The 26,618-nt window shown below is 34.6% G+C and overlaps 1 protein-coding gene across 1 annotated transcript in view; it reads left to right on the top strand.

Moving 5' to 3' along the window:
* Positions 1-26,618, top strand: part of KCNH7 (potassium voltage-gated channel subfamily H member 7) — a 491,077-nt gene that overhangs the window by 448,254 nt on the left and 16,205 nt on the right. The window contains exons 10-12 of the mRNA XM_063105048.1: positions 14,394-14,646; positions 17,615-17,820; positions 19,621-19,720. Coding sequence (XP_062961118.1) covers positions 14,394-14,646; positions 17,615-17,820; positions 19,621-19,720 — 559 coding nt within the window. The remainder of the gene's footprint in view (positions 1-14,393; positions 14,647-17,614; positions 17,821-19,620; positions 19,721-26,618) is intronic.

Here is a 26,618-nt window from a genome sequence, read left to right as displayed (position 1 = left end):
CACCTTAGGGATCGACCATCTGATAAGAACCTTCCTTATCAGGGAGAAGGGTCTATCACCTGTAATGGTGCATTTTTAACACTCCAGAGCTATGCTAAATGATGTCCATATATGCCATAGTTCATTCTGCCCCCTTTACTACAATCTTAGATCAGTATGCTCTGCAACCCACACTGAGCTAAAGCATGTCCGTGGTTAGGAACACTTACCAACAAGATAAGCCATAGATTCACTCCACATAGGTATAATTATTTCATTTGAATCATAGAAGTCCATCTCTAGCCATCATCTAGTTCTATTCTGTGAAACACAAGGTGTGGAAGCTAGGAAAATGGAGTCTTAGTAGTGTTTTCCAAGATGCTTTAGCCCAGAGCCTAACTCTAATTTCATCTGCTTTTATTTATGAGCTATTCGGGTAACACCAGCACTGACGTCAGAGGATTATAATAAATCAAATCCCTTTGATCAGATACTGGGAGAACGGAGAGGAGATAATACCAGAAAAACTAATACCTGGTGCAAAATTTCACAAGCAGGACTGGTCAAAGGGAAACCAAGTGTATAGGCTGGACTAGAGTAAAATAACCAGAGATGGAGACATTCTTCATGTAAAGGCATAGTGGAGGCATGTGGATAATGGTATTGGCAAAATTCACTGAAAGAATTGTGAAGATAAAAGGAGACTTTATTTCAGTGAGCAGTTTGCAAACCGGGAAAACGGCAGCCATAACAAAACAAAACAAAAGTACAAAAAACAAAAAAAAGTACAAAACAAAAGTGTGCTCTGCCAGAACAAAGAGGGATTGTCTTAAATAGCCAAAGTTACCAACCAGATTCCCTTTTAGGTCTGTCTATGCAAAAGAAGAATCTTAGCTTGTCCAGTTCTGATTGGATTGGCTTGTTATTCAAAAGAGGGATTCTGGCTTTCTGGGTTGTGGCCAGTTAACATTTCACAGGTAGCAGTCTGTTGCTTAAGTTAAGGTGATCTCTCACAGCAGTTACAGGCAACACAGGCAGGGGAAATGCAGCCCATGAAAAGCCTTAGATAGTGTAGGTGTGTAACCTCTAATCAGCAAATCGCTACTTGACTCCACTAAAAATTTAGACCCAGTTAGCCACTTAGGTTCCATCTCCAGGAATTGGCTCTTTCAGGGTTCTCAATGATGATAATCAAAAAATGAAAAGCAGGGAAGCATTCCATCACACCCAATGAAGAAAGGACTATGGTTACATATCAATTGTATGCCGTCATTCTTAAACATGAGAAGAGCATTAAGTGGAATTTTAAATCAATACATTGCTTTATTACTTTTCCTTTTATTCTCATTCATTTTAGCATACAAAATTGTGATCCAAAAATGTCTTTATATTTCTTATTAAACATTAATGAATTGTTGCCATGAGATTATGGCTTTTATACTGGCAATTCTTAAAGAGAAGGAAATGACTTGACCAATCACTGAAGCAAAGTTAAAGGAAACATTAAAAGGACTTAACTTTTTAAAAATTTAAATTATAGAATCATTATAAATTATCAAAGAGTATATAAAAATTTGTTTAAAGTAATTGAAAATTATCTTAGATCTTTTCATCCAGAGATAAGCCCACATATAACATGATCTTGGCAATCATATTTGTTGTATATCATATATATTTTTCTCACTTTACAGACTTACAAAAAATAGCCTGATAAAATATTTTTTTAAGTTGGGAATCATGTTTCCTGATGGTGCATATACCACACACACACAAATGTACACACAGATTTTACATAAGTGAAGTTACAACGCATGTTCTTTTTCTATAAGGATATTTTTTAGTGCAGTATTTTAAAGATTTTTTACTTTTTAATTTACTGCTCCATTCCTACTATCTCCCTGCTACATCAGTACTTTAAGAATCCCATTATTCATTACCCATGTGTATAAACTTCCACATTTTTCTCTATGCTAATATAATTATATTTGCATGTATACACATACACACACATGTATATATACCTCCACACATATATATGTGCATAATTTAATGTAGAAAAATAATATTAAATTATACACAGTTAATGTTTCTCATTTGCTATCTCATGAAAATACCTCCAAGTCATATCAGTTGTAGACTGATTCAACTCTAATTTATTCCTCTTTTATTATTAGCTTTTTTGAAAAATATTGATTGCACATATTTATGGGGTACAGAATTATATTTCAGTATCTGTGTACAATGTTTGATGATCTAATCAGGGTAATTAGCATATTAGTCATTGCAAAACTTAATCATTTCTTTGTGATATGAGCATTTGATCATCTCTCTTCTAGCTGTTCAATAACATGCAGTAAATCATCGTTGATGATAGATTCCTGGGTCAACTGCACACCAACAGAATGTATTTTTTCTATCTAGCTGTAATTTTGAGTCCATTAACCAGCCTCTCACTATGCCCCTCCCCACTACCCTTTCCTACCCTTAGTAACCACAGTTCTCTCTTCTTTTTACAGTTCAACTTACTATTATTTGTTTATTTGTTTGTTTTTGGTTTTGTTTTCTTAGCTCCCACATATGAATGATAAAATGAGGTATTTCTCTTCCTGTGCATGGCTTACTTCACCTAACGTAATTTTCTCCAAGCTCATCCATGCTACTGCAAATGGCAGAATTTCGTTCTTTTTTATGTCTGAGTAGTATTTGCTTGCATGTATATACACCACATTTCCTTATCCAATCTTCTGTTGATGGACATTTAAGTTGGTTTTATATCTCAGCTATTGTGAATAGAGCTGACATAAACATGGGTGTACAGGTATCCATTCGACTTGATAATTTCCATTCCTCTTTGTATAGACCCAGTATTGGGATTGCTGGGTCGTATGGTAGTCTTATCTGCAGTTGTATGAGAAATCTCCATACTGCCTTCCATAATGGCTGTGCTAAATTACAAGCCTACCAATAGTGTATAAGGATTCCTCTTTCTCCGCATCCTCATTGACATATTATTTTCTGTCTTTTTGATAATAGCCAGTCTAACTGGGGTGAGTTGATATCTCAGTGTGGTTTTGATTTGCATTTCCCTGATGTTCAGTGATGTTGAGCATTTTTTCATATACCCATTGGCCATTTGTATATCTTCTTTTGAGAAATGTCTATTCAGCTTCTTTGCCCATTTTTTAATTGGGTTATTTGGTTTTTTGCTATTGAGTTGTTTGAGTTCCTTGTGTATTCTGGATATTAGTCCCTTGTCAGATATGTAGTTTGCAATATTTCCTCTCATTCTGCAGGTGTCTCTTCACTCCGTTTATTGTTTCCTTTGCTGTGCAGAAGCCTTTTAGTTTGATATAACCCCAATTGTTTATTTTTTCTTTTGTTGACTGTGCTTTTGAGGTCTTATTTGTAAAATCTGCCCGGTCCTACATCTTAGAGCTTTACCCCTGTGTTTTTTTCTAGCGGTTTTATAGTTTCAGGTCTTACATTTAAGTCTTAAATCCATTTTGAGTTGATTTTTGTATACAGTGAGAGATAGGGGTCTAGTTTCTTTCTTCCACACATGGATATCCAGTTTTCTCAGCACCATGTATCAAAGACAATGTCCTTTCCAATGTTTTTGGTATCTTTGTCAAAGATCAGTTGGCTGTAAGTACATGGATTTCTTTCTGGGTTCTCTGTTCTATTCCCTTGGTCCATGCATCTGTTTTTATGCTAGTACCATGACATTTTGGTATAAAATATACTATAAAGCTAGTACCATAGCTTTATAGTATATTTTGAAGTCAGGTAGTGTAATGCCTCCTGCTTTATTTATTTTTTTGCTCAACATTGCTTTGGCTATTCAAGGTCTTTTGTTATTCCATATGAATGTTAGGATTATTTTTCTGTTTCTGTGAAGAGTGTCATTGGTATTTTGATAAGGATTGCTCTGAATCTGTATGTTGCTTTGGGTAGTATGGACATTTTGACAATATTAATTCTTCCAATCCATGAACATGGGATGTTTTTCCATTTTGTGTGTGCATCCTCTTTAATTTCTTTCAGTAGTGTTTCGTAGTTTTCATTGTAGAAATCTTTCACCTCTTTTTCAATTTGAATACGCTTTATTTCTTTCTATTGCCTAATTGATCTGAGTAGAACTTCCAGTGTTATGTCAAACAGAAGTTGTGATAATAGGCATCCTTGTCTGATTCCAGATCTTAGATGAGAAACATTCAACTTTTCCCCATTCAGGAAATACTTCCAAGTCAGCTGATACAACTCTAATTTATTTCTTTTAATGGCACATAACATTCTACAGTAATTTATTTCATATTCTATAATTATAAAACATATAATATTATATAATTATGCTCTATAATCATAAAAACAGGCTATTCTCTCACTGATGGGCTTTCATTTTGTTTCTAATTTTATCTCACTTCAAACAATACTGCAATAAACATCCTTACATATATTTCTCTTACTGGTACTTATATTTTTATGGATAGACTCCCAGGTAAGAGATTTCTGGGTTAAACATTATGTGACTTTTTAAATTTTAATAGCTATTATAAGATTACATTCCAAAAATGTTTAACAATTTACATTTCTACCAACAATGTTGGTACTTCCCTCCCTTCCATTTACTAGCAGTGGGTGTTATGGTTGTTTTTGATTTTTGCTAGTTTAATGGATATTAAGTTTGTTGTTACTTTAATGGCATTTTTCTAGCTTCTATTGAATTTGAGCATCCTTTTCAGTCATATATACACATATATATAGTCATTTGAATTTTTTTCTATGAATTGTCTATTCAAAGCATTTTTGTATATTTTCTGTCATCTTTTCTTAACATTCTGTAAGAAGTTTTGTAAATTATAGATATTAATTCTTTGTCTGTCATCTATATTGCAATTTGTTCCTAATATCTTTTCAATGTGTTGGTTTTGTTTAAGAGATCTTTAGCATACAAAAGTTTTGTTGTTGTTGTTTTTGATGTGATCTGATTAATCAACTTTTTTTTACATAATTCAGGTATTCTTTACTGTTTTAAGAAGGTCCCACTAAACCTTTGGATTATATAAGTAGTTTCCTAGATTTTCTTATGAGTTGTGTTATATGATTAGAATAAAAACTCTATCATCTGTTTGAAATATGTTTTTGAAAATAATTTTCTTCAAATGAATAGAAGGTAGTACTGGTAAAATTTATTATATAAGCTATTCTTATTACATTTAATTAAAATACCACCTAAGTTATGCGACTTGAGAACATTTATTTTGCCATATAAAATATATGACTATTTTTATTCAGTTACAGCACACTTGATGTTGGGCTTTTGAGATAACCCAAAGATTAGATTGCCAGATCTGGCTCACAAGCATCAGAAATTGTAACTAGTATCATGATTTACTAATAATTTCAATGATATAAGTAATAGTAAGGCATAAGGATGGAGATCCGTCCTTGCTGTATTAGTACGAGTTCTGGCTCAGATTTAACATAGGAGGTTCCTGTACAATATATGTGATGATATAACACTTAAGCAGAAAGAAACTCTTTTGGTCATTAAGCATTTACATTTCATACCCTGGATGTTACAAAGCTTGTATGACATTTTCCAGAGAGCCATAGCCTGTAAATCTATTGATGAAATATTTGTTTGCCATAAGCAATTTAGACTACATATATCTGCTAAAAGCACTCCACAGATAGGAACTACCCCACTAAAAAATACCTTTAGTGTTTTTGCCAGGAGTAGATCACTAATGTTTGTCACTAGCTGGTCACTTTTCTTTCCACGGTGTTCCCTGGGAAAGATAGCAAGCAATTGTAGACTTGCTCTAACTCTTCTCTTTCTGTAAATTTTATATTAATTTTTACATAATTTCAGATTTTCATTGTGAAGTTCTCATTCTTACTGCACATTAAAATCATCTGAAATATTTTAACCAAATTTCAGTGCTTCAGACCTACCCTACAACAATTAAATCAGAATTGCTTATAGTGAAGTCTGAGTTTCTAGTAGGGTTTTCTTTTGGTTTTTTTCAGGGGGGGGTGTTAGCAGCTTGCCAGTATGGTGATCAGAACCCTTGAATCCTTGACCTTGGTGTTGTAACACTGTGCTCTAGCCAACTGAGCTAACCAGCCAGCCTCTGTATTTTTATCTGTTCTCATATGTATCCAGAGTTAAGAACTACTGGATTATGTATTAAAAAATAAGATCTAATTCAATAAGATTTCACAATTTTCTTTTAGAAATTCTTACCATTTTATTAAATTTATTCTTAAATTTTATATAGCTGTCAGTCAGTGAAATATATTACACATATCAATTTTTACTTGTTTATAGATAATATATAGTAAAACTATCTTCTATGTAACCACTTTAACAAATTCTCTGCCTCATTTTGACAGGACTTTTTATTGATTTTGATTTAAGGCCTGTTTTAGTTTGCTTGGTGGAGGGTTCTCTAGTGGGTTTAGTCTTCGATATTCTAAGTATACAATTATATCAGTAGCAAAAAGAAATAAATTCATTCTTTTTTTTTTTTTTTTGTCGTTTTTTCGTGACCGGCACTCAGCCAGTGAGTGCACTGGTCGGTCCTATATAGGATCCGAACCCGCGGCGGGAGCGTCGCCACGCTGCCAGCGCAGCACTCTACCGAGTGCGCCACGGGCTCTGCCCTAAATTCATTCTTTTTAATAACAACTTTGTTTTTAGTTTACTAGAATCTGTAAAACATTTTTGAATAATAATAGGTAATATTAATGAAAATGGCTTTACCATTAATGTAATGCTTTTAAAATCCTTACATTCCTGAAATAAATTCTACTTGAACATATATTTTTTTATTTTAATGATATATTTAATTTAACCTAATATGTCCAAAGTATTATCACTTCAACATAAAATCAATATAAGAAATTACTACTTTTTTTTCTAAGTCATGGAAATCATGCATTTCACAATTGCAGGACTTCTTAATTCATACACTACATTTTTTAATACATATTTTTATTATTTTTACTTGACACATATTTATTGTACATGTTTATGGAGTATAGAGTTTTATTTTAATACATATATACAATGTGTAATGATCAAATAAGGGTCATTAGCATATCCATCACTGCAAAAATTTATCATTTCTTTGTAATGAGAGCATTTGAGCTCCTCTCTTCTAGCTATTTGAAAACAATAAGTTATTGTTAATTATAGACACCTAGCACTGCTGTAGACTACTAGAACGTATTAATATTTTTTCTATTTGGCTATAATCTTATGTTGATTAACCAACCTCTCCCTTAGCTCCCTACCTTTCCCAGCCTTTCTACTGGGCGATCAACTTTTATTAGCTCCCACATATGAGATATTTGTCTTCCTGTCTTATTTCACTTAATTTAATGTCTTCCAGGCACATCCATGTTGCCATAAATGACAAGAGTTCATTATTTTTTGTGGCTGAGTAGTATTCCATTGTGGATATATATCACATTTTCTTTCTCCATATATCTATCAATGGAAACCTAGGTTGATTTCATTTATTGGCTATTGTGCTGCAATAAACATGAGGGTCACATATCTCTTCAGTATGCTAATTCCTTTTCTTTGGATGAATACCCAGCAGTGGAATTCCTTAATCATGGTAGTTCTATTTTTAGTTTTTTGAGGAAGCTTCATAAAATTTTCCGTAATGGCTGTACTAATTTACATTCTCATAACAGTGTGTAAGAGTTCCCCTTTCTCCACATTTCAATCACCATTTGGGTTTTTGGGGTTTGTTTTTTTTTTTTTTTTTTTTTTCATCTTTTTGGTAATAGCCATTCTAACTGAGGTGAGGTGATATCTCACCGTGGTTTTGATTTGCGTTGCCCTGATGGTTAGTGATGTTGAGCATTTTTTATATACATGCTGGCCATTTGGATGTCTTCTTTTGAGAAATGTTTATTCAAGTCAGACTGCACCTTCCTTTTCCTAACTTTGTAAGCAAGCTCAGTCTATCTACAGTCAACCCATTTGGGAAGAAGTATTTGCAGAGCATCCAACAGAACCCACTACAGTTATATTCTCTTTATTCCTTCCCCCACTACCTCTCTCTAATAATTGAGCAAGGAGAAGGAGAGGAGGTCCTGATACTGTTCCTCAGGATACAGATTCCTCCTGTTGCCCTTAGAATCCCTGATGGGTTCCCAGGATTCCCCCAAGACCTCATTTCAGAAATCCTGAGGCACCCTATTTAAGTCAGGCTTTTGCTGAATTAGCAGAAAGACTTCAGAACCTCGGTAACAAAGACATAAATATAAAAGCAAAAAATCCCCTCTGCCCTCATATCATCATCCACACTCTAACTGATCATTGGCCTTAACTTAATTTGGGTCAGGATAAAGTTTAAGTTTCCCTTTGAAAGCAAAGAAATATCTTACAGTTATGCAGCTAACTGGAGCTTGGGAGAGAGAAGATGTAGGAAGGAGTATTTTGTTTCATTTTTCAAGAAACACTTACTGGTACCAAAACTTGTTCAAGATTTATGACATTATTATACATGTGTATGTGTGATAGGCTTTTGCTCTGCTCATATTTTTTCTCCCTAAGTGATATAAATCATATGCTAAATGTTTAAAAGTTACATGCAGAAAATTAGTTTATTCTGCTAATGCTTACAAATATTCCCACAGTCATGGATTCTACAATGCTCTGCTTTTTATTAAAAGCTGAGTGGCCACATTAAAAACAATGATTCTGTCAGAATCAGAAAATGGCATAAAATATTAAAGCCGTCCTGTAGGGCAGAGACTTAAGATTTAATATATTACTTACATAATCTATTTGATAATCAGGCTTGAAGTTCAGTGCTCCATAGGGAGTGTCAATTTGTGTTTTAATTAATCCCAATTTGTCAAGATTTGAGTATGTTTAATGACCCAGAGAATTTCCCTAGAAAATTTCCTAATGCCAGTTATCATAGCCACCAAAATTGTCCATATGATTAATCTGCTAGTTAGGGGAGCCATTTGCTACACTCAGACTTTCTAAATGTGCCCTATTTAGCCTGCCTTTGGGAATGTTCGCCTCTGCAATTACACTAAGTAAAATAAATAAAAAATAACATTCTTTAGGGCATAGATCAACCTTCTGATGCTGTTTGGATATTGGAATCTATTAGAAGATACATTTTGATTCTTTGCAAATACATGGTTTAAAATACTATGGAAAAAATCTGTAAAGACTTTTGGTTAAAAAAAACTCAAGTATTGACACTCTTGCAAACAGATTCTGGAAAGAACATCCAGTATGAGAGAGTGTTCTGCAATCTGGGCTAAGAAACAGCAAATGTGGAATCTTGTGTTTTAAATTTGAGGGAAGAATAATAGTTTATTGTTAATACATCATGAATATTTAACTTCATTTGGAAATCCTTATCTATCAGCAGCCAGGGAAAATTTGATTAAGGAAATAAATACCTCTCTTTTTTTTTTGTAAGGTGATAGAATAGTGACAAATCAAAAAAGGAAAAAACTTCATTAATTAAGATATTTCTCTGCTCAGACTCCACTGACCAAAGCCTTGGACACATTTCTTTAATTATAATCTTTCATAGGCCTGGGCCAAATTTCTTTTTCATTTGTGCCCCAATACATAAAAGATAAAGTGTAATTGTTTTATTAGTATAAATTCATAAGTTTAAATTAAAGGATTTACTTATGAAAAAGTTAATGAGACTATTTCATTTTGATCAGCAACATATCAAATCAGAAGTTTCAGATGTATATTAACTTCGGCATCCTTTCATTTCTAAAGTTTGTATCCATTGTTCAGTATAGAGAAATTTTGAATTCACACATTACATAATTACAAATATAAACAATATTATAGTTTTATGTCATTATATGTGTGTCAGCATATATACATTTTATGGAAGTTTAACGTAAGTTGAATCCTTAATTAATGTTTGATAGATGTTCATTATGCAATGGTTATTTTCATTTTTGCTCTCCATTTGTCTTATGTAATTTCTTTAATGAGTTTTACTTTGATTTAATGATTCTGTCTTGTTGTTGGGTTGTTCATGTTTGAATGTCTTTAAATTTTGGGTCTTCTAGTACTAAGCTATGGGGTTGATTTAACAATCATAGAAAGCATTTCATACTCACTTAAAAGAACAAATTTTAATTTGCAAGTGATAATTTGATTTTTAGAGTCCCAAAAAGTTTCATAAATTTAAGTAAAGGGAAGTTATTCTTACATGTATAAGATATTCAAGCGACCTTATATCATAATAAAGATATGGGATTTTTACCAGCCTTGAAAAAATTTTCTGGAACTTTAAGAAGTTTGAAAAATCTGCCCCTATACCAGCCAGTATCAGAAAAATGAAATTAGAGCTTTCCATTTACCTTAAATTAATTGTTACTTTGAGGGTTCATCTGAACAACCATTAATATTAGAAATATACATTATAAATATACAAGTTTAGCATAGAAAGCAAAATGTGAGAAATTCTGATTATTCCATATAATTATTTTTTTAATTTGGTCATTTAGAAAAAAGCTTGAAGGGCAGGTATATATTCAGAACACGCTTTATTCATCATTGTGCTCCCATGTTTAGCATAGTGCCTGGTGTGTGGCAGATAATTAATAAATAATTGCTAAAAGAATGAGACCTGCTCTTCCAAGCTGGAGGCCATGAAGTTGATTCTGCGTGATGCTTCTTGATCTTTAAAATTAGAATGACTCAATAAAACAATGGCTCCGGATGCATAGTGGAGGGTGATATGTACCTTCACAGCTTCAGAGTTTGACAGACAAGAAGGTTGTGTAGAGTGTAGTGGAAATGAATATAACAATCACCAAACCAGCTTGTGTCCTGGTTTGTACTTGTAGACTCAACACAGCAACTCTTTGCAGCCAGAGCAGCTAGACCTAGTAAAATGCCAGTATCTGAGTGGTAAATGAGAAGGTTCTATTTCAGGGAGTTTAGAGGGAAAACTAAACCAGAAAAGAAAAAGAAAAGTACAATAAGTAGGAAGCAAAGAAGTCCACAAAGCTGGGACCAGTGAAGAGGGGTGGCCTGGATAAATATCTACTCAAACGTAACTCTTACTTCCTGCTTTTTTCAATGTACTTCTACCTCTATTCCTTCTCTTTTAACTCTCCCTTTTAAAGTTCCTTTACTTAGGTGTAACCCAGATTCCAAAGCTGCTAACTATTTGAGGCAGCCAAACTATTGGACTAGTAAGAAATTCAACAACTGAATCTTATCTTTTGATTTTTACTTGAGCCATCTATGTGAAGACAAGAAAGTTAAGAGTCAGTGAAGATCTAACACCAAGCAAGAATTCTTTAATCTAGACAAGTTCATGCCAAGATCTGTATATTTTCCCATGTGAAAACAAAGCTTCTATGTAACCTCCATTTCAATGTAATCCTTTCCAATGGATGTCGCATCTATTAGAATAAATGTTGGAGGCTGAGGACATTTAACAAGAAAAAGCTTCCCCAAGTGCCCTTAAGGTTTTGTGGGTGATTCCATGACTATTTGAATCCCAAGAACATATTTGTAAATTGGCTTTACTAACTACCCACTTTCAAAAAAGATTTAGGCAACTCATAGTGAAAACCTAAGTGCAAGTAAGCTAGAACATTTAACAAGCCAGAAGGAGGAAACAGTAATTAAAGAGACACGCAAAGAAAAAGGATTCTTAAACAGATGATGCAATGAGGCACAAAACATTTAAACTCTGTTGAGGCGCAAAACTTAGTGGATTTCCTATAAGGTAGACCAAAGAGAAAGCACAGGTTTTGTGTCTCTCAGTTTCTAGCTAAAGAGAACATACCAGTTTTTAACGAACAATAAATATTTGTAATGAAAAATAACAAAAGAAGTTTGAATTGTTTTTTGAACATATACTGTGCATGAAATGGTTTGTGTACATTATCATATTTAATTGTGGTCACAACTCTGTGAAGTAAACATTACTAACTTAATTTTACAAAAGAAAAAGCTGAATCTCAGAGAAGTTAAGTAACTTGACCAAAGTCACAACTAGTAAGTGATGGAGTTAGAAATTCAGCTCATGCCTGTCTGATCGCATAGCTCAATAACACACTCAGAGAAATGGAGAACCCCATCTTTATCCCATTTCGTTCTTCCAAATCAAAGCATACATACATGCTCATGTGATTTTCTTCTATAACCAGGCTACACTCAGGGAAAAATACTAGAAATAGCAGCTACAAGCTCAGTATTCTCATTCCAACTACTATAATGGTAGCAATATCTCCCCTATTTATGTAAAATATAAAATGCCTTCTTGTACCTTATTACAGCCATGTCTTAAGAGAAAGATGGGCATATCTAATCTGTTACTGGATGTAATGTTCTACACATCCTTATCTGTTCTGGGTCATTTGAGAGTTATGCTGAGAACACAACAGTGGGCTTTAGGGAGGAGAAGTAAGACATATTCAGAGGCCAGTAAACTGGAGTATTTTTTTATCCTAGAGCCCCCAAATAAAGTGGCTCCTCTTTCAGGAAACAGTGTCCAAACTTGGCTCAACTCCAGTCCAGCATCACTTGCCAAAGAATCCAATGGGATGGTATAGATGATAGAAAGGGTCAGTGATCCAGAGGATTGATTTCATGAGAGAAGCTGAGCTGATACAGGATCCCAACAAAGAGCGGGAAAAGATTTTCCAGCACCCAGTGGTAGAAACAGGCAAAGACTAGTCAAGTTATCATTTTTGGAAAAGTCTTCCGTGCAAGTATGGAATCTGGCAGGAGTCTAGTCGTGCAGACCAAGCCCAAAATCACAATTAAGGAGCGTGATTGTACATGAGTGCACAGAAGCTCGTATCAGACACAGGCTCATTTTTGGGGGACTTGAGCCAGGTAATAGAGAATTTCATGATGAAAGTTTAAGTTCTTACAGTGGCATGAAGCTGGATGAACAGTGTCTGACAATGGGCACCATATTTATTGGTACATTATGGCTAATTGCAATATTGTGAAGGCTCTCATTCTATGGTAGAGAGACACAGATGGGTGAAGTGACTTGCACAAGAGTTAACCTGTGGCAAACTCATGAATAGAATTCAGTTCCATGGATTGTCTTTTAAAACACCTTCTACCCATGTCTGTGGGTAACTTTGTAGAATGAAGAAAACAGAGTGGAAAATTGTGGCTGTAGTGCTTCAGGTCTCCAATTGATCCTTTTATATTATATCACAGTTAGTGTGACCAGTTGCATCACACAGCAGTCCTAGGCCACTTTAATATTAAAAATAGTAATAATTGTAAGTTCAGTCAAATATGATTTAATTTGAAGTTCCTCTATGGGCCAAATACATTTGAATTGCCTTATAAACAACCCATGATTACTTTTAACTATATTGGATGGCATAGTAAGGTTGATTCAGAAAGATATAAAATTCCAAAATTGCATTATTGTACTATAAGTTGCCCTATATAATGCTCCCTCCATCTACCCCAAAGCATATTTAAATGAGTCTATTTGTACTAGCAGGGGAAAGTCAAAATGAAAATTAACATCTCCATACAACACCCAAAATAGCAAGACATAGAAAAGCAAGAGTTTAGTGTCTTGACTCATTATATACTGGGAATTTAAAAAAAAAAAAGTAACGTAAAATTTTATTCAGTTCAAACTGAGTAGCACTTGTCATAAGCTATTGTTCAATCTGTTCTACAAGTTTTAAATTAGCTCCTGAATAGGTTGTCAAAATAGTAGCATTTTAGAAGCTTATATAGGCACTGTACATTTTGGCACAATTTCTATTTCTGAAAATACTTTTAAAGTATGTTTGCTATTCTCCTTTCCTTTCTCTATTTTCAGTGATTATCAAAATATTTAGTATTAGTAATCTGTATATGGAACATAAATATTCCAAGTAATGTTAACTAAGAGCACTCTCTGGTGTATGACATTTACAAATATCACGGCTATTTCAGTATTAACATGTTTACTAATTCTAACTAAAAAGTATACCAGACATGGGAATCTATACTGACTTGAGGTTTCTTCAAAAAGCTGATTGTCCTTCTAGTTGTACCACCTTTCATGGTTATGTCTTATTGTCACATTGCATTATGTCTGTGTGCAGTATGATGCTACATAACATAATGCAGGGAAAGAGAAGCTGTGTGAAAAGTTGTAGGCTTACATTTTAATGAGACAGCATTTGAGTCTGAAAGCCTGCAGTTAATCAGAGAACAAGTATTAGAGTTGAAAATTCTGACATGTTTAGCAAACCAAGTATTCATTAAGGTAGGCGAGGTAGAGGGTTGTGAGAACTCCTGAGTGACAATTACTACACCTCTGGTTCTGTGAGCAAGAAGTAGACTTTATTTCAGGTCGAGGTACCCAGTGCGCTGGTAGTATGAAACTCTTCATTTTTTTTTTCTTCAGGTCCTAAAGGGTTTCCCAGAATGCTTACAAGCTGATATTTGTCTACATCTCAACCAGACTTTGCTGCAAAACTGCAAAGCCTTTCGGGGGGCAAGTAAAGGTTGCCTTAGAGCTTTGGCAATGAAGTTCAAGACCACCCATGCACCTCCAGGAGACACCCTCGTTCACTGTGGGGATGTCCTCACTGCACTTTATTTCTTATCCAGAGGCTCCATTGAAATCCTCAAAGATGACATTGTGGTAGCTATTCTGGGTGAGTGTTTTAGAATTGGATGGTGGCTAATTCAGTTATTAGCTAGAGGGCAATGCATAGTTTAAAATGATAGAAAAATGTACTAATTGATTTATTTATAAGGACTGTTAAAGACTAGTGGGCAATTTAAAAACTTTATTTAAAATTCAATTCAAATCAAATTAACCTTGAAGAAAATACGTTTTCTTGACTGTCTCACTTTTTCTCTGATGTGTAAAGTCTTCCTTGATTCTCTTCAGTTCTTGGCAGCAACTTAGACATTTGAAGCCAAATATGTGAAAATAGTCAGCATTTTTCTTTTCATGTTTGAAGATCTTGGCTTCATGTTTGATCCCTTAACACCTTAAAATCAACTATATATGTTGTAGGCATACTTGTTAGCATGTGCCAGTGCCCTGTCATGAACTGAGTTTATGTTTTGACAAATTTCATGTATTCACTGCACATATGTCCCATTAAATGGAATTATATGAGTCCTTACCTAAGTAGTACAGAGCTATGAACATAACACCGAGGAAGAGAGATAGTGATGAGATTCAAAGTAGTAATATACTAAACTGGTTTGGGTGCAAAAGAAAGCCCGTGTTTAATCTGTCTTTAAAAATAAGTTTAGACCAAGGGAACTTGTAGAATTTCTTTGGAATATTAGGACAGTGAGGAAGAACAAGGGAGCAGAGGGAAATGAGGTCATTTCTTTTCCTCTCCTGCCACCTAGCCAGGAGGGTTAAGTTTCACTCTCCCCATGGTAACACCTACCCCCAGTGTTAAATCTAGCTCCATTTAAACAACGGGCATGTAATTCATGATTTCCTTTCACTTGACTCTTGATGTTCACATCTGCCTATTAGCTCCAAAAGGACAGGGATGTTGTCTGCTTCCTTTGCTGCTGTGTAGAACCAGAGTAAGGCATAACACAGGACCGAAATACATGAATAAAGATGTTTGAGTGATTCCTTATATATTTTGATAATTTTATTATGATTATGAAAAACTTTTTCTCAGAATTGATGAGATGCACAATTTGGTTTCTAATCCCATGAGCAAAGAATAAAAACATATTCTAAATGGCTTCAAGGCTACACAATTGAGTTAGGTTTTCAATAGATTTGGCCTTGACTGGTATGTTGCTAGGGAAGGCGGATGCTTCATTGCATTCCTGGTCTTCAAATCAGCCAGTCCTAGCTTCTATAGGAAGGTAACAAGACTTCTGGCTTTATAAAATAGTAGTTTTAGAGTGTTGCTAAGCTGTACACATGGACTGACTTCTTCCTTGCTCATTTACCATCATGTAAAGTAATTAAAATATAAAGACCATGGTTAATTTAGCTCAGAACCTTTTCCTTCTTTTTTTGTTGTTTTTATAATACCTAAACTGAGCTATTAAAAGTAAAGAATTTCAAGATTCTCCTTTCCTGTCCCCATTTCCATGGAAATGAGCACTAAAATCCTCAAAAATTATGATTATTCATTCTGTTTTTGAAAGGCTAAGTATTTATTTAAATGATATTAATGTATTCTCTTCAATGTCAGTTTTTCTTATGTAGTTAAGGTATGGTATTTGATTTCTCCCCATTAAATTCTTATTTAAAAGGAAAATATTAAAGCATTTTTTTAACTAGTTAGAATTTTATTGCTTAAAAAAGTCTTTGATAGCTTCCGTAACGGGCTATACATGAGGTTGTCTACCAAAAACTGAAATAACACATACAGGGAATTTTTCCTAAATCTGAAAAGAAGTTTAAGGATATAAGAAAGTACTACTTTACACTGTCATTAATAATCTTTAAAAGTTATAAGTAATCTATCAATATTTATTAAGCACCATTGGTACAATTTGCAAATGTCTTAATGTTTAGCAACAGAAAAATCTAGCTGGCAAAGACATCCAGGAAAAATACTGGGGAGAGATTAGATATACAGTATCAGGTGTGTAAGGACTTTGACTCTGGAGTCAGAGAGCATGGGCTTTAATCCTGGCTACTCCCTCCCTCCACCCAACTAAGAAGGTGACCTTGAGCTAATCAGTTTACCTCTTTAATCCTCTTTCTGTATTTACAACGTTTGGATAATAATTAGTAATTCCTTCATGAAGTTATTTTGGGGATAAAACGTGTTAATGCACCTAAGCATTTGACCCCGTGCCTGGCACCTACTTAGTTCTCAACAAACACTTGTCGCTGCTGTCATTCTTATTCTCACCTTTGAACAAGATGTTAAAAAACAGGTAGCATGTGGCTAGGCAGAGGTGATGGGGAGCGCCCCTCAGAAAGCAGACACTGAAATAACCCCAAGTTTTGCAGGAAGGCAAGAGGGTAAACTTTCAAAACAAAGGCCAGGTGACAAAAAGCATTATTAGATATATTGAGAAAATATAACTAGATTTATTAAACAATTGGACAAACTCATTAAGGGTAAATCCAAAAGTGGTTCTTAACGGGAACAAAGTGTGTTCAATTGTTCCCCTAATCCTCTCAGTTTCGACAGAGCTCCACATAACCCCTTGCTCAGCATCGTCTCCAGAGACCATCCTGAAACAGAAAGATCGTGAATGTGACTCTCTGTGGCCATTCTCATATTTCTGGATTGACAAGAGCAGAACACACCTACCTGAAAATATCTTTAAAATGCTATATGGCAAGGCCCTTTGCTAGCGATCTGGTGCATAACAGACAAGGTAAATTTTCTACATTCTAGGCCCTTAGACAAATAACCAAAACAAGGAAACAAAAAGGACTATATCAGGGCCAGTGACTTGAGAGGCAAAATTTCATTCAGCAAATATGGGAAGGGACAGTCAGTCCAGGTGCTGGAACTTTACTGCCCAAGTGTCCGTTGGCTCTGGGGTCTTACATTTGAAATCTTCAGTGCAAAGATTGGTCAGTTGGTCGTCCCCTTCTGCTTTTAGAAGGAAAAGATGAAGTTTGGATTCTCTTTTTTTTTTTTTCCTTTTTCTTTTCTTTTCTTTTAGGAAAAAATGATATATTTGGAGAAATGGTTCATCTTTATGCCAAACCTGGAAAGTCGAATGCAGATGTAAGAGCTCTCACATACTGTGACTTGCATAAAATTCAGCGAGAAGACTTGTTAGAGGTTTTGGATATGTATCCTGAGTTTTCTGATCACTTTCTAACAAACCTAGAGTTGACTTTCAACCTAAGGCATGAGGGTGCAAAGGTATATATTAACTGTTTGCTTATTTATGTATTATTGACATTTTACTTTATTCTTGGATTGCACTAATACTTCTGAAAAACCAAACAAAATATTGTAGCAAAACTTTACCAATCTGAATACTTGGAAGAAAAGCCCAGCCTAATATTGAAGTTTCTAAATTATAGGAATGTGATTTTGCCTAATTACTTTCAAATATGCTGAATAATTTTAAGTAGATCAGTTAAGTTTGACCTTGAAGGAACCCTGAGGTGACGTACTTGATTTTAAATAGTCTTGGCTTATATTGTGCCAATTATTTGCAAGAAATGGGTAACTCTAGGCTATTGAAAATCCCTTAGAAGAGCTTACCTTATACAGAAGTTAAATTATCCTCAGCTATTATTTACATCTACATTGATTATTAATATCATCTCAACAATAATGAAAAAACAACCTCATTCAAATTTGGGTCCACATTCAATAAAATTTTCAAATCTCAGAAGTATAAATTAATCAGGTTTTATAGTACAGCCAAAATTAATGCTGCAGAATGAATAATATATGGCCTAATAGAAATAATATTTTAAATAATTCTACACATAAGTTAACCTGAATGAATTTTGAGAGTGTAGCCCTTCTGTCCCTTCTTCTCTTCCACTGCGAAAATGTGTCCTTATGGCCTGCTACTATTCTATGGATATAGAACTTATGTTGTGCCCATAATTTATTACTAGGTTATCCCTGCTCCATCCCTTTCTCCCCTCAAAAACCCAGCAACCCCACTCCAAGTCTAAATACTTTTTAAAATCGGAAATCAAATATTGGGTGGTTGACACTTGCCCGTGTATTTGAAAACTAACAAATAGAATCTCTGGATGAAAGACCCATAAGTAAAGAGTTAGGTAAAAGATGGTAGATTTAATTCTCCCTGGAGTTACAGCCATTCCTAGGTACTGTGAGAGTGAGAAAATCAAAAAGAAAGGAAAGCTTTTAAGGTCACCAGGGTGACCTGATGCACCAGTTCAGATAATTGCTTCTTTTCCAAACACTGAAAAGTTAAAAAATATTTAGGAAATAAAGGTTCAAATTATTAAGAGCATATGTTTTTTATAATGGTTTTAATTGAGTATTTTAACATAATTCCCATAAAAAATCACCAGCCTCATTCTGATTTTGCCTTGAAAAATGATAAATACCTACCTCAGGTAATTTCTTTATATAACGTTTAGGCAGCACCCAAATGAATATAATAGTTTTTATTTTTACTTACAAGATTGATAATATTGTACAGAATGAACCACAGGAGGAGGAACGAGGAGCTGGGAACAAAAATAATAAAGGGTTCAAAAGTAAAATGTTTATTGAATTCAACCTTATATTTATTGTAAAATTTAACCTTGTGATTATTACCGTGTAATTTAAAATCATAGCTAATTATAATTAGTTTACGCATTTTTCTCTGCAGTGATACAGATTCTGCAAAGTTTTTAAAAGTTATTGTCTTTATTTTAACTAACCAGTTGCATAAAACACATTCCACGAAAGAGAATATTTTGCTTCTAAATGCTGACATCATCCCCAAACATTTCTACTAAATAACTTCTACAACTATGATTTCCCCATCAGGAGGTGAAACTGCTAGAATTATCCTATCAGTCTATTTTATAATTTAGAGGCAACCCTTAAGCGAAGTATTGTAGCTATTTGCCTGTGATCTAATAAAGTGGTTGAAATAATATGAAGTACTAAAGAGTTTATTGATAGTATATTATGTTCAAATTGAGTAATCTTCCATTTTATCTTGTTGTTTTGTTAACAAAGGCTGATCTCTTACTACGATCACAATCCATGAATGATTCTGAAGGAGACAACTGTAAGCTACAAAGAAGGAAATTGTCATTTGAAAGTGAAGGAGAGAAAGGTGATTCATTCTATTTCTAATGTTTAAGTGTAGAGCATGTGGTTATTAGCTTTTCTTACTTAAATGCTTATTATACTTCTGATTTCAAGAGTAAATTTTATTCAGGCTTTAGGAGAGCAAATTCTTTGCTTTTTTCAGTAGCTAATGATATGGTTTATGGTTTCTGATTGATAGCTCTCAAAGATGTTATTCAACAAAGCCATCTGATATCTACAAGGACAACATAGATTTAAAAAATACAAGTGGGTTGGTTAAAAAAATGGAGGTCAATTAATAACAGTTGAGTAACTATGCATCAGAGCTCTGAGAAACGTGAAGGAGGACTCTCACTTCAGGCCAGGAGCTCATCCTCCCCCATGGCCCACACACATGCCTGACATGGACAACTGGACAAAGGTGACATCAGTTCTCACCATTCTCAAATTCTCTGTGGTGCTTGCCACTCCCGTTCTCTCTAGACTTTTCTTCCTCTCTGACTATTATTTACGTTTCACTCTTATATTCAACAAATATTTATTTAACATTTCACATTTTAAAGAACTACTTAATATTCTGAGAAACAAATAGTGCAAAACAACGTTCATCTGCCCTAGGGAGGGAGATGGACACACCCTCAATAGTAGGTGCTGTCACAGGAATAAGTACACCTCAGTGGGAACCCCGATGAGGGTGCAGCCACCCCGTGTTCCTGAGTAGATGGGAGAAGGCTTTCCCAAGGAGGCCACCACTCTTGCTCCAGGCTGATCCAACAAACATCCCAGTACTCACCTTAGTTCGCCTCACAGCAGTATCTGGCAGTGTGAACCAGTGTCTGATTCTGAAGACTGTGTTCTTGGCATCTGTGACACTCACTCTTCTTATTTCTCTCCCTCACTAATTCCCTCCCCAATTCCCTGAAGACAATTTCAAGATCATTATCTTCTAAACTAGTTCCCCAGTTGTTAGAGTTTCTCAAGGCACTGTCCTAGGTCCTCTATCTTTCTCATTTGATACCATTCTCTCTTCCTGGGTGATCTCATTTATGCCTAGTATTTAATTATATCCTCACATAGCAGATGTGCATATTTACATCAGAATTCCAGATGACTTGAACTTCAATCCCATATATCCAACTGCCTATTAAACCATTTACTTGAAATCTCAAAGGCAGGTCAGACTCAACATTTCCTAAACTGAACTCATGATGGTCCCTAGAAAACTGTCTCTCCTTCAATTTCCATGTCTCTGCAAATGGTACCATCCTCTAATCAATTGTGCAAGCCAGGTACCTAGGAGCCAAACTTCTCTCAACCTTTCCAGCACCTCTAGTCACAAGTCTTATTATTGCTACCTCCAATAGATCTAGTTAGATAGATCTATTTAGTCTTCAAACTATGTCCTCAAACTAATAGATCTGTTTAGTCTTCAAACTATGTCTCCTTTTGGTTCACTTCTCTGCATCTCCAAAGTCACAACTCTGTATTAAAATACCATAATCTGCCCTTTGGAATGCTGAAACTGCTTTCCAACTCACCTTCCCACATACAACTTGCCACTCTCTCATCTTTTCTCCACACCAAACCACTGGTGATTTGTTTTTTTCCTAAATGCATTTATATTTATGTCACCCACATATTCAAAACCCTTTAAGGACTTTCCATTTCCTAAATCTTTAAGGTGGAGAGGGGTGTCTCTGCCTACCTCTTTAGTCTTATCTCATACTACCCTTTCCTTAACTACGTCAGCCCCTCTCCATCCCCCATCAGTTCATCTCCTCTGCAGTGTTTATTTCAGTTGCACTCTTAGGTTTATTTGTATCATTATATTATTGATGTTGTCTACCTCTGGATAGCAAGTTCCATAGAGATGGGAAATATTTGGTCCCCTGTAGCTCCAGTGCTTGCCGCATAGCAGATGCTCAACAAATACCTGCTGAAAGAATGAATGAAATAGAATTTTAAAATCTTCTTTTTGATTCTCTTCCTCCTTTTGCCTTCTTAATCAAGTTCTTTCCTTGACTTTCTTCCGTCTCTCAGTCCTCTCTCTAGGAGAGATCTACTAACGTTAGCTCGCTCTGCAATTCAAGTGAAGTAAACTACCCTCTCTTCCATGCAAATTGTTTCTGTGTTTTTGTTTACATCATTCTCTCAATCAAAATTTACCTCCCTGTCCTCTAACACACACACACACAACCATACCACACCACTTTTTCATCCACTAAAGTTACATTTTTATCAAGGTCAATCTCATGATATTTTCAAAATGAACTGTTTCTTGATCTTCTCAAATGTATAGGTTCTCTTTCTCTTGTCAATTCCCAAGAAACATTCCTCTTGTGATACTGTCAAAATCTGCCCCGAACTGTGGTCATGGGTATATTTGCCCTTTTTGTCTGTCAAACTGTAAGTCCTTTAGCAATGAATGTTTGATAAATGTTGTTGAATTGGGCTAATTGTTGAATCCTCTGACTGAGAACATAAACCACTCATAAATAGGTGATGATTTTTTTCTGCAATATCCTTTATAATTCTCTTGGTGACTTTTTCTAAAATCAGACCCACTGCTGTCAAGCTGTTCTTTCATAGAGTTAATCTAAATCCCTTATCCTGAAGTTAATCTCTTATTTTTATCTCACTGAAAATGAAGAACAGCTTGACAATGTTGTCTATATAATAATATCTCCATACAGTCAAAGATTTATTAAATCTCCTTTCAATCTTGCTCAGTTTCTTCATTCTCAATTTAAATAATCTAACGTTTTCATCTCCTGATAAGGCCCTGAGAGCATGTCACAATTTATATTGTGTTCATGCAACTAGACATTTCTATTGATTTTGAAAACTTTTTCTTTAATCACAGGCTTGGTCTATGAGACCCATTTTACATAAAGTGTAAATGGTAGGGGAATTGCCTATCTGCAGCTCTGTGAAGTTTCCTGGTATGTCAGTGAGTTACGATGCATAGGTCAATATGAAAACACGATTAACTCCAGTTATCTAGAGCCCAAGAGCCTATTCCAAAATCTTTATGACTCCAGGGTGCTGCAGGCAGGTGTAAAATTTTCTGAAAGCAATTTGGTTCCTGTGCACCCCAATCTAATGCTTTTAAAGTGACTCCACTCATTCTATACTTCTTGATGTAGAATCAACACTGAGAAGAAAAAACACACATAAAATAAGTGCAAAGAACAGAGAACTTTAGGAGGATCATTGATGCTAAATGATGTGTGGGTACATAAACCAAAAGCTTCCTGGTAAATGCACTGATTATTTTAGTGTTAGTTTACTGCCCATATGAAAGGAAACCTTGAGGGAAGACATCCAAGAGGCCTGATGACTGTGAATCAATCAGCAGAGGCATCAAGAGCCAGAGGGAAGACCATGTGGTCAGGCATTGGTGTCAGACAGAGGTTGAGTCCTGCATGGTCACTCACTACCTCCTCAACAGGACACTGGGACTCTTTGGGCTTTGGTCCTCACCCACCCTCCCCCTCTAATCATTCCTACCCCAGGTGCTAGGGAGCTCACATTTTAAAAGAAAAATTTTTAAAAGAGATATGTAGAATCTCTAGCAAGCTCACTTGAACAAAATAGATATTTAACATAGTAAACTTGTTGATGAAGGCAGTCTGTCCTCATGAGCTTCACATTTTTTTCTGAGTAAATAAACCCACTTCCCTACAGGACAGAGTTATCAGGAACAAACTTGAGGACACCTTATATTTTTTGAGGATATCTTTAAATAGTTCTTTTCTCCTTCCTAAAATCCTGGCATGGAGGTGCCCAGGACCTCCCCAATATGACTAGGGTCATTGTAGGAAGAGGTTCCTACATTTCAGTTCCTGAAATGGAAGTAAAATGTTATTGGTACGAAAAGTGCAGAATAAATCGTGCTTCAGCGACCTATTCAGTGGCCATGGTGTTGTTAAGATGGCTGGGAAGAGTAACAGTAAAAGAAAAAAATGCTGAAAAATGGTCTCTATTTAAATGGTCTTCAGAGTCAGATTGTGCTTACTGCAGACTGTGCAAAAATGATCAGCTGGGTCATGGGAATAGTATTTCTTTTAAAATTTTATGTTGTGCATATTTTATAATATAGAGAATATAAGTACAATGACAAGTAAAATGGTACCTTTTGTATATATACTATGTATATTGTAAAATCTATTGATATATGTATGTCAATATATACATATATGCATTTTATATATATACAATGTGCCATTAGAGACACGCATACACCATATGTGTTTTTTGGTAGGGCTTACATGATGAAATATTTGGAGTATTCTGCTGAACACTTTCTGTGGACAGAATATACAGTATCAAAGTAGCTGCTAAAGGCTGATTCAATGGCCAGTAACCTTTTGGCAGTGAATAATGCAACAAGGGCAGCAATATAACAAGCCCAAACCAATCACCCATTCATTTGAGTGTCCACTGTGTGCTAAGTGCTCCTAGTTTTTTCATCTTTATTTCTATTTTAGTTTTAGATAGTTTGTCTCCACCTTTTAGAGAAAACTCTTTATTAATTAACAAGGAGACAAATAGAAATTCTTTTCAAATTATAGTTGGTGTATACATACTTACCCTCTTCAATTTTTATTACATTTTATAAATAATTTAGCAGGAAAAATAAATATTTCTACAGAATTCTGCAGAATTTAGCTTTACCATTTTCTGTACCAACTAAAGAGTTTGGAAGAGGAAACTCTTTACTCTGATTGATTTTACTGCTTGGAAACTCCCCAAACATTGTGAAAAATCATGAAGTAGACTTCCTGCTGATGTTATAAGTTTGAAGAGAAAGCTCGTTGGTATATATTTTTTTTAACTAAAGCATGGAGGTCACCTCATTATTAAATGGGAATCAAGGGACAGAAAGTGTGGAACATCTGTCAAAAGAACAGGTTTTGCATTGATACCTTTGATTCCCATTCCTCATCAGACCTCTCTGTCTGCAGAAGTATCTGCACACCTCTACCAACCATCTTTTTTTCTACACCTTTTCCTACTTCCTTTTCCAAAAACATAAAATTCAAGAACAAAGGAGACAAATTGCCTCAATTAAATGCACTTGGAAAATGTACTGGGTCAGAAAGAAAATAAGTGTTCTCAGCAAAATGGACATTGGCCTGAGAAGCTAAAGAATGCTGAGCTTGTCCTTCCTAATCTAGAAATATTTTTATTTTCTTGATTTTGAGAACCTAGAAAACAATTTTCAGTACTCAGAAGACCCAATACTCCTGCTAATACATTATTACAGTAAACCCCATTATAAAAAGCAAAGAAACTGCCAAACATGAAACAAAAAACAAAACAAAACAAAAACACGAGGAAAAAAACACAGTGTTAAAGATGCACTTGTACTAACCAACAGGATGGAAATCAAGGTGAAAGAATGTTCAGCATCCTCTTTCCCCTGGGTTTTGATGGTTCCACACATATGATGACAAACAAGAACACTTTTTAAGAAATACATACATCCTAAGAGTAGGGAAGAGAGAATGAAAGTTTTTCATTTTCCTACCCATATAATTTTTATTAAAATGAGCACTTTTATACATATTCAACTGGAAAAATCCAATGTTCCAGAAAACATAAAGGAAATGTGTTGAACACATTACACTTTGTATATCAAAGGGTAGCAAAATCGACATTATCTATTTGTAATATTGGCTTAGAGATTTCACATTGCCATCCATAAGCCAGTAAGTTTTGAGTGTTTTTTCAAAATAAATAACTTCTATGAAAGTTATTGAAGAGGTAAGTATATATACTGATAAACTTATTTTTATAGAATATGAATTGTCTAATCCTAATTTTATTAAATTAATTCTTTAAATATATTGGTATTATACTTTAGTGTCTCCTTGGACTATCTTCCCCAATACAAAATAATAATTAGCTTTTTGTTATCCATTTTAGTGATACATATGCATCTTTTCTTTTTTCCATTTTTATTGAGGTGTAACTAACAAATAAAAGTTGTATTTATTTAGGATGTACAATGTGATGTTTTGATATATGAGTATGTACACATTGTGAAATGATTACCACAATCAAGCTAATTAAAATACTTATCACCTCACATAGCTATCTTTTGTGTGTGTGTGTGTATGTAGAGAGAACATGTAAGATCCACTCTTAGCAATTTTCAAGTACAATACATTAACTATAGTCATCATGCTGTACAATGGATCTCCAGAATTTATTCATTCTGCATATCTGAAACTTTGTACCCTTTCACCAATTCTTCCCCAAATGCATCTTTTCTTTATTTTAATTTTAAAGATAATTTGATCTTATATATATATATATATATATATATATTGCAAAATGATCACCTAGTCTCCCTTCAACATTTTTTAAAGCTATAGAGGGGCTAAGGAACTTGATCTCAAATCAAAAAAAAATTATTTTAAACTCCAATTTTCTAATGAAATTATTTGTTTAAGGCATCTGGCCGAAACTGCTCAGCTTATCTCAAAATTGTCAACAGTGGGAAATCTAAAACTCAAATACTGAGAGAGCACCGAAAATGACTCTCTTTGACCAAAAGTTATGTCTTCCTGTTGGGTCTGACAAATAAAAATGGTTAACTAATTAATCTGAGGGGGAAAATAAAAATAAAAATTAATCTAAGAGGAAGACTCCATAAAAGATGAAGCAAGCACAAATGTTTGTTCCCAGGTTTTTTGAAATGGAAAGATTTTATATTATCATTTCTAAAGTAGATCCGCTCCATCAGGACACTTTTATTCTATGCTCTTGAATTCATTCTGAGCCCAGAGAGACCTGCATAAGACAAATCACAAATGTTTTAGAACTACGTTCTGTGAGAAAAGGGGAGGAGATGAACTGTCAGACTATAAAAACAAGGGAGAAAAAAAGATTTTCAGTCATCTGAATCAGAAAGC

The sequence above is a fragment of the Cynocephalus volans genome, chromosome 1, assembly GCF_027409185.1.
Source record: "Cynocephalus volans isolate mCynVol1 chromosome 1, mCynVol1.pri, whole genome shotgun sequence".
NCBI classification, from domain to species: domain Eukaryota; kingdom Metazoa; phylum Chordata; class Mammalia; order Dermoptera; family Cynocephalidae; genus Cynocephalus; species Cynocephalus volans.
The sequence above is the reverse complement of the archived record's forward strand: the minus strand, read 5'-3'. Positions and strand labels throughout refer to the sequence as shown.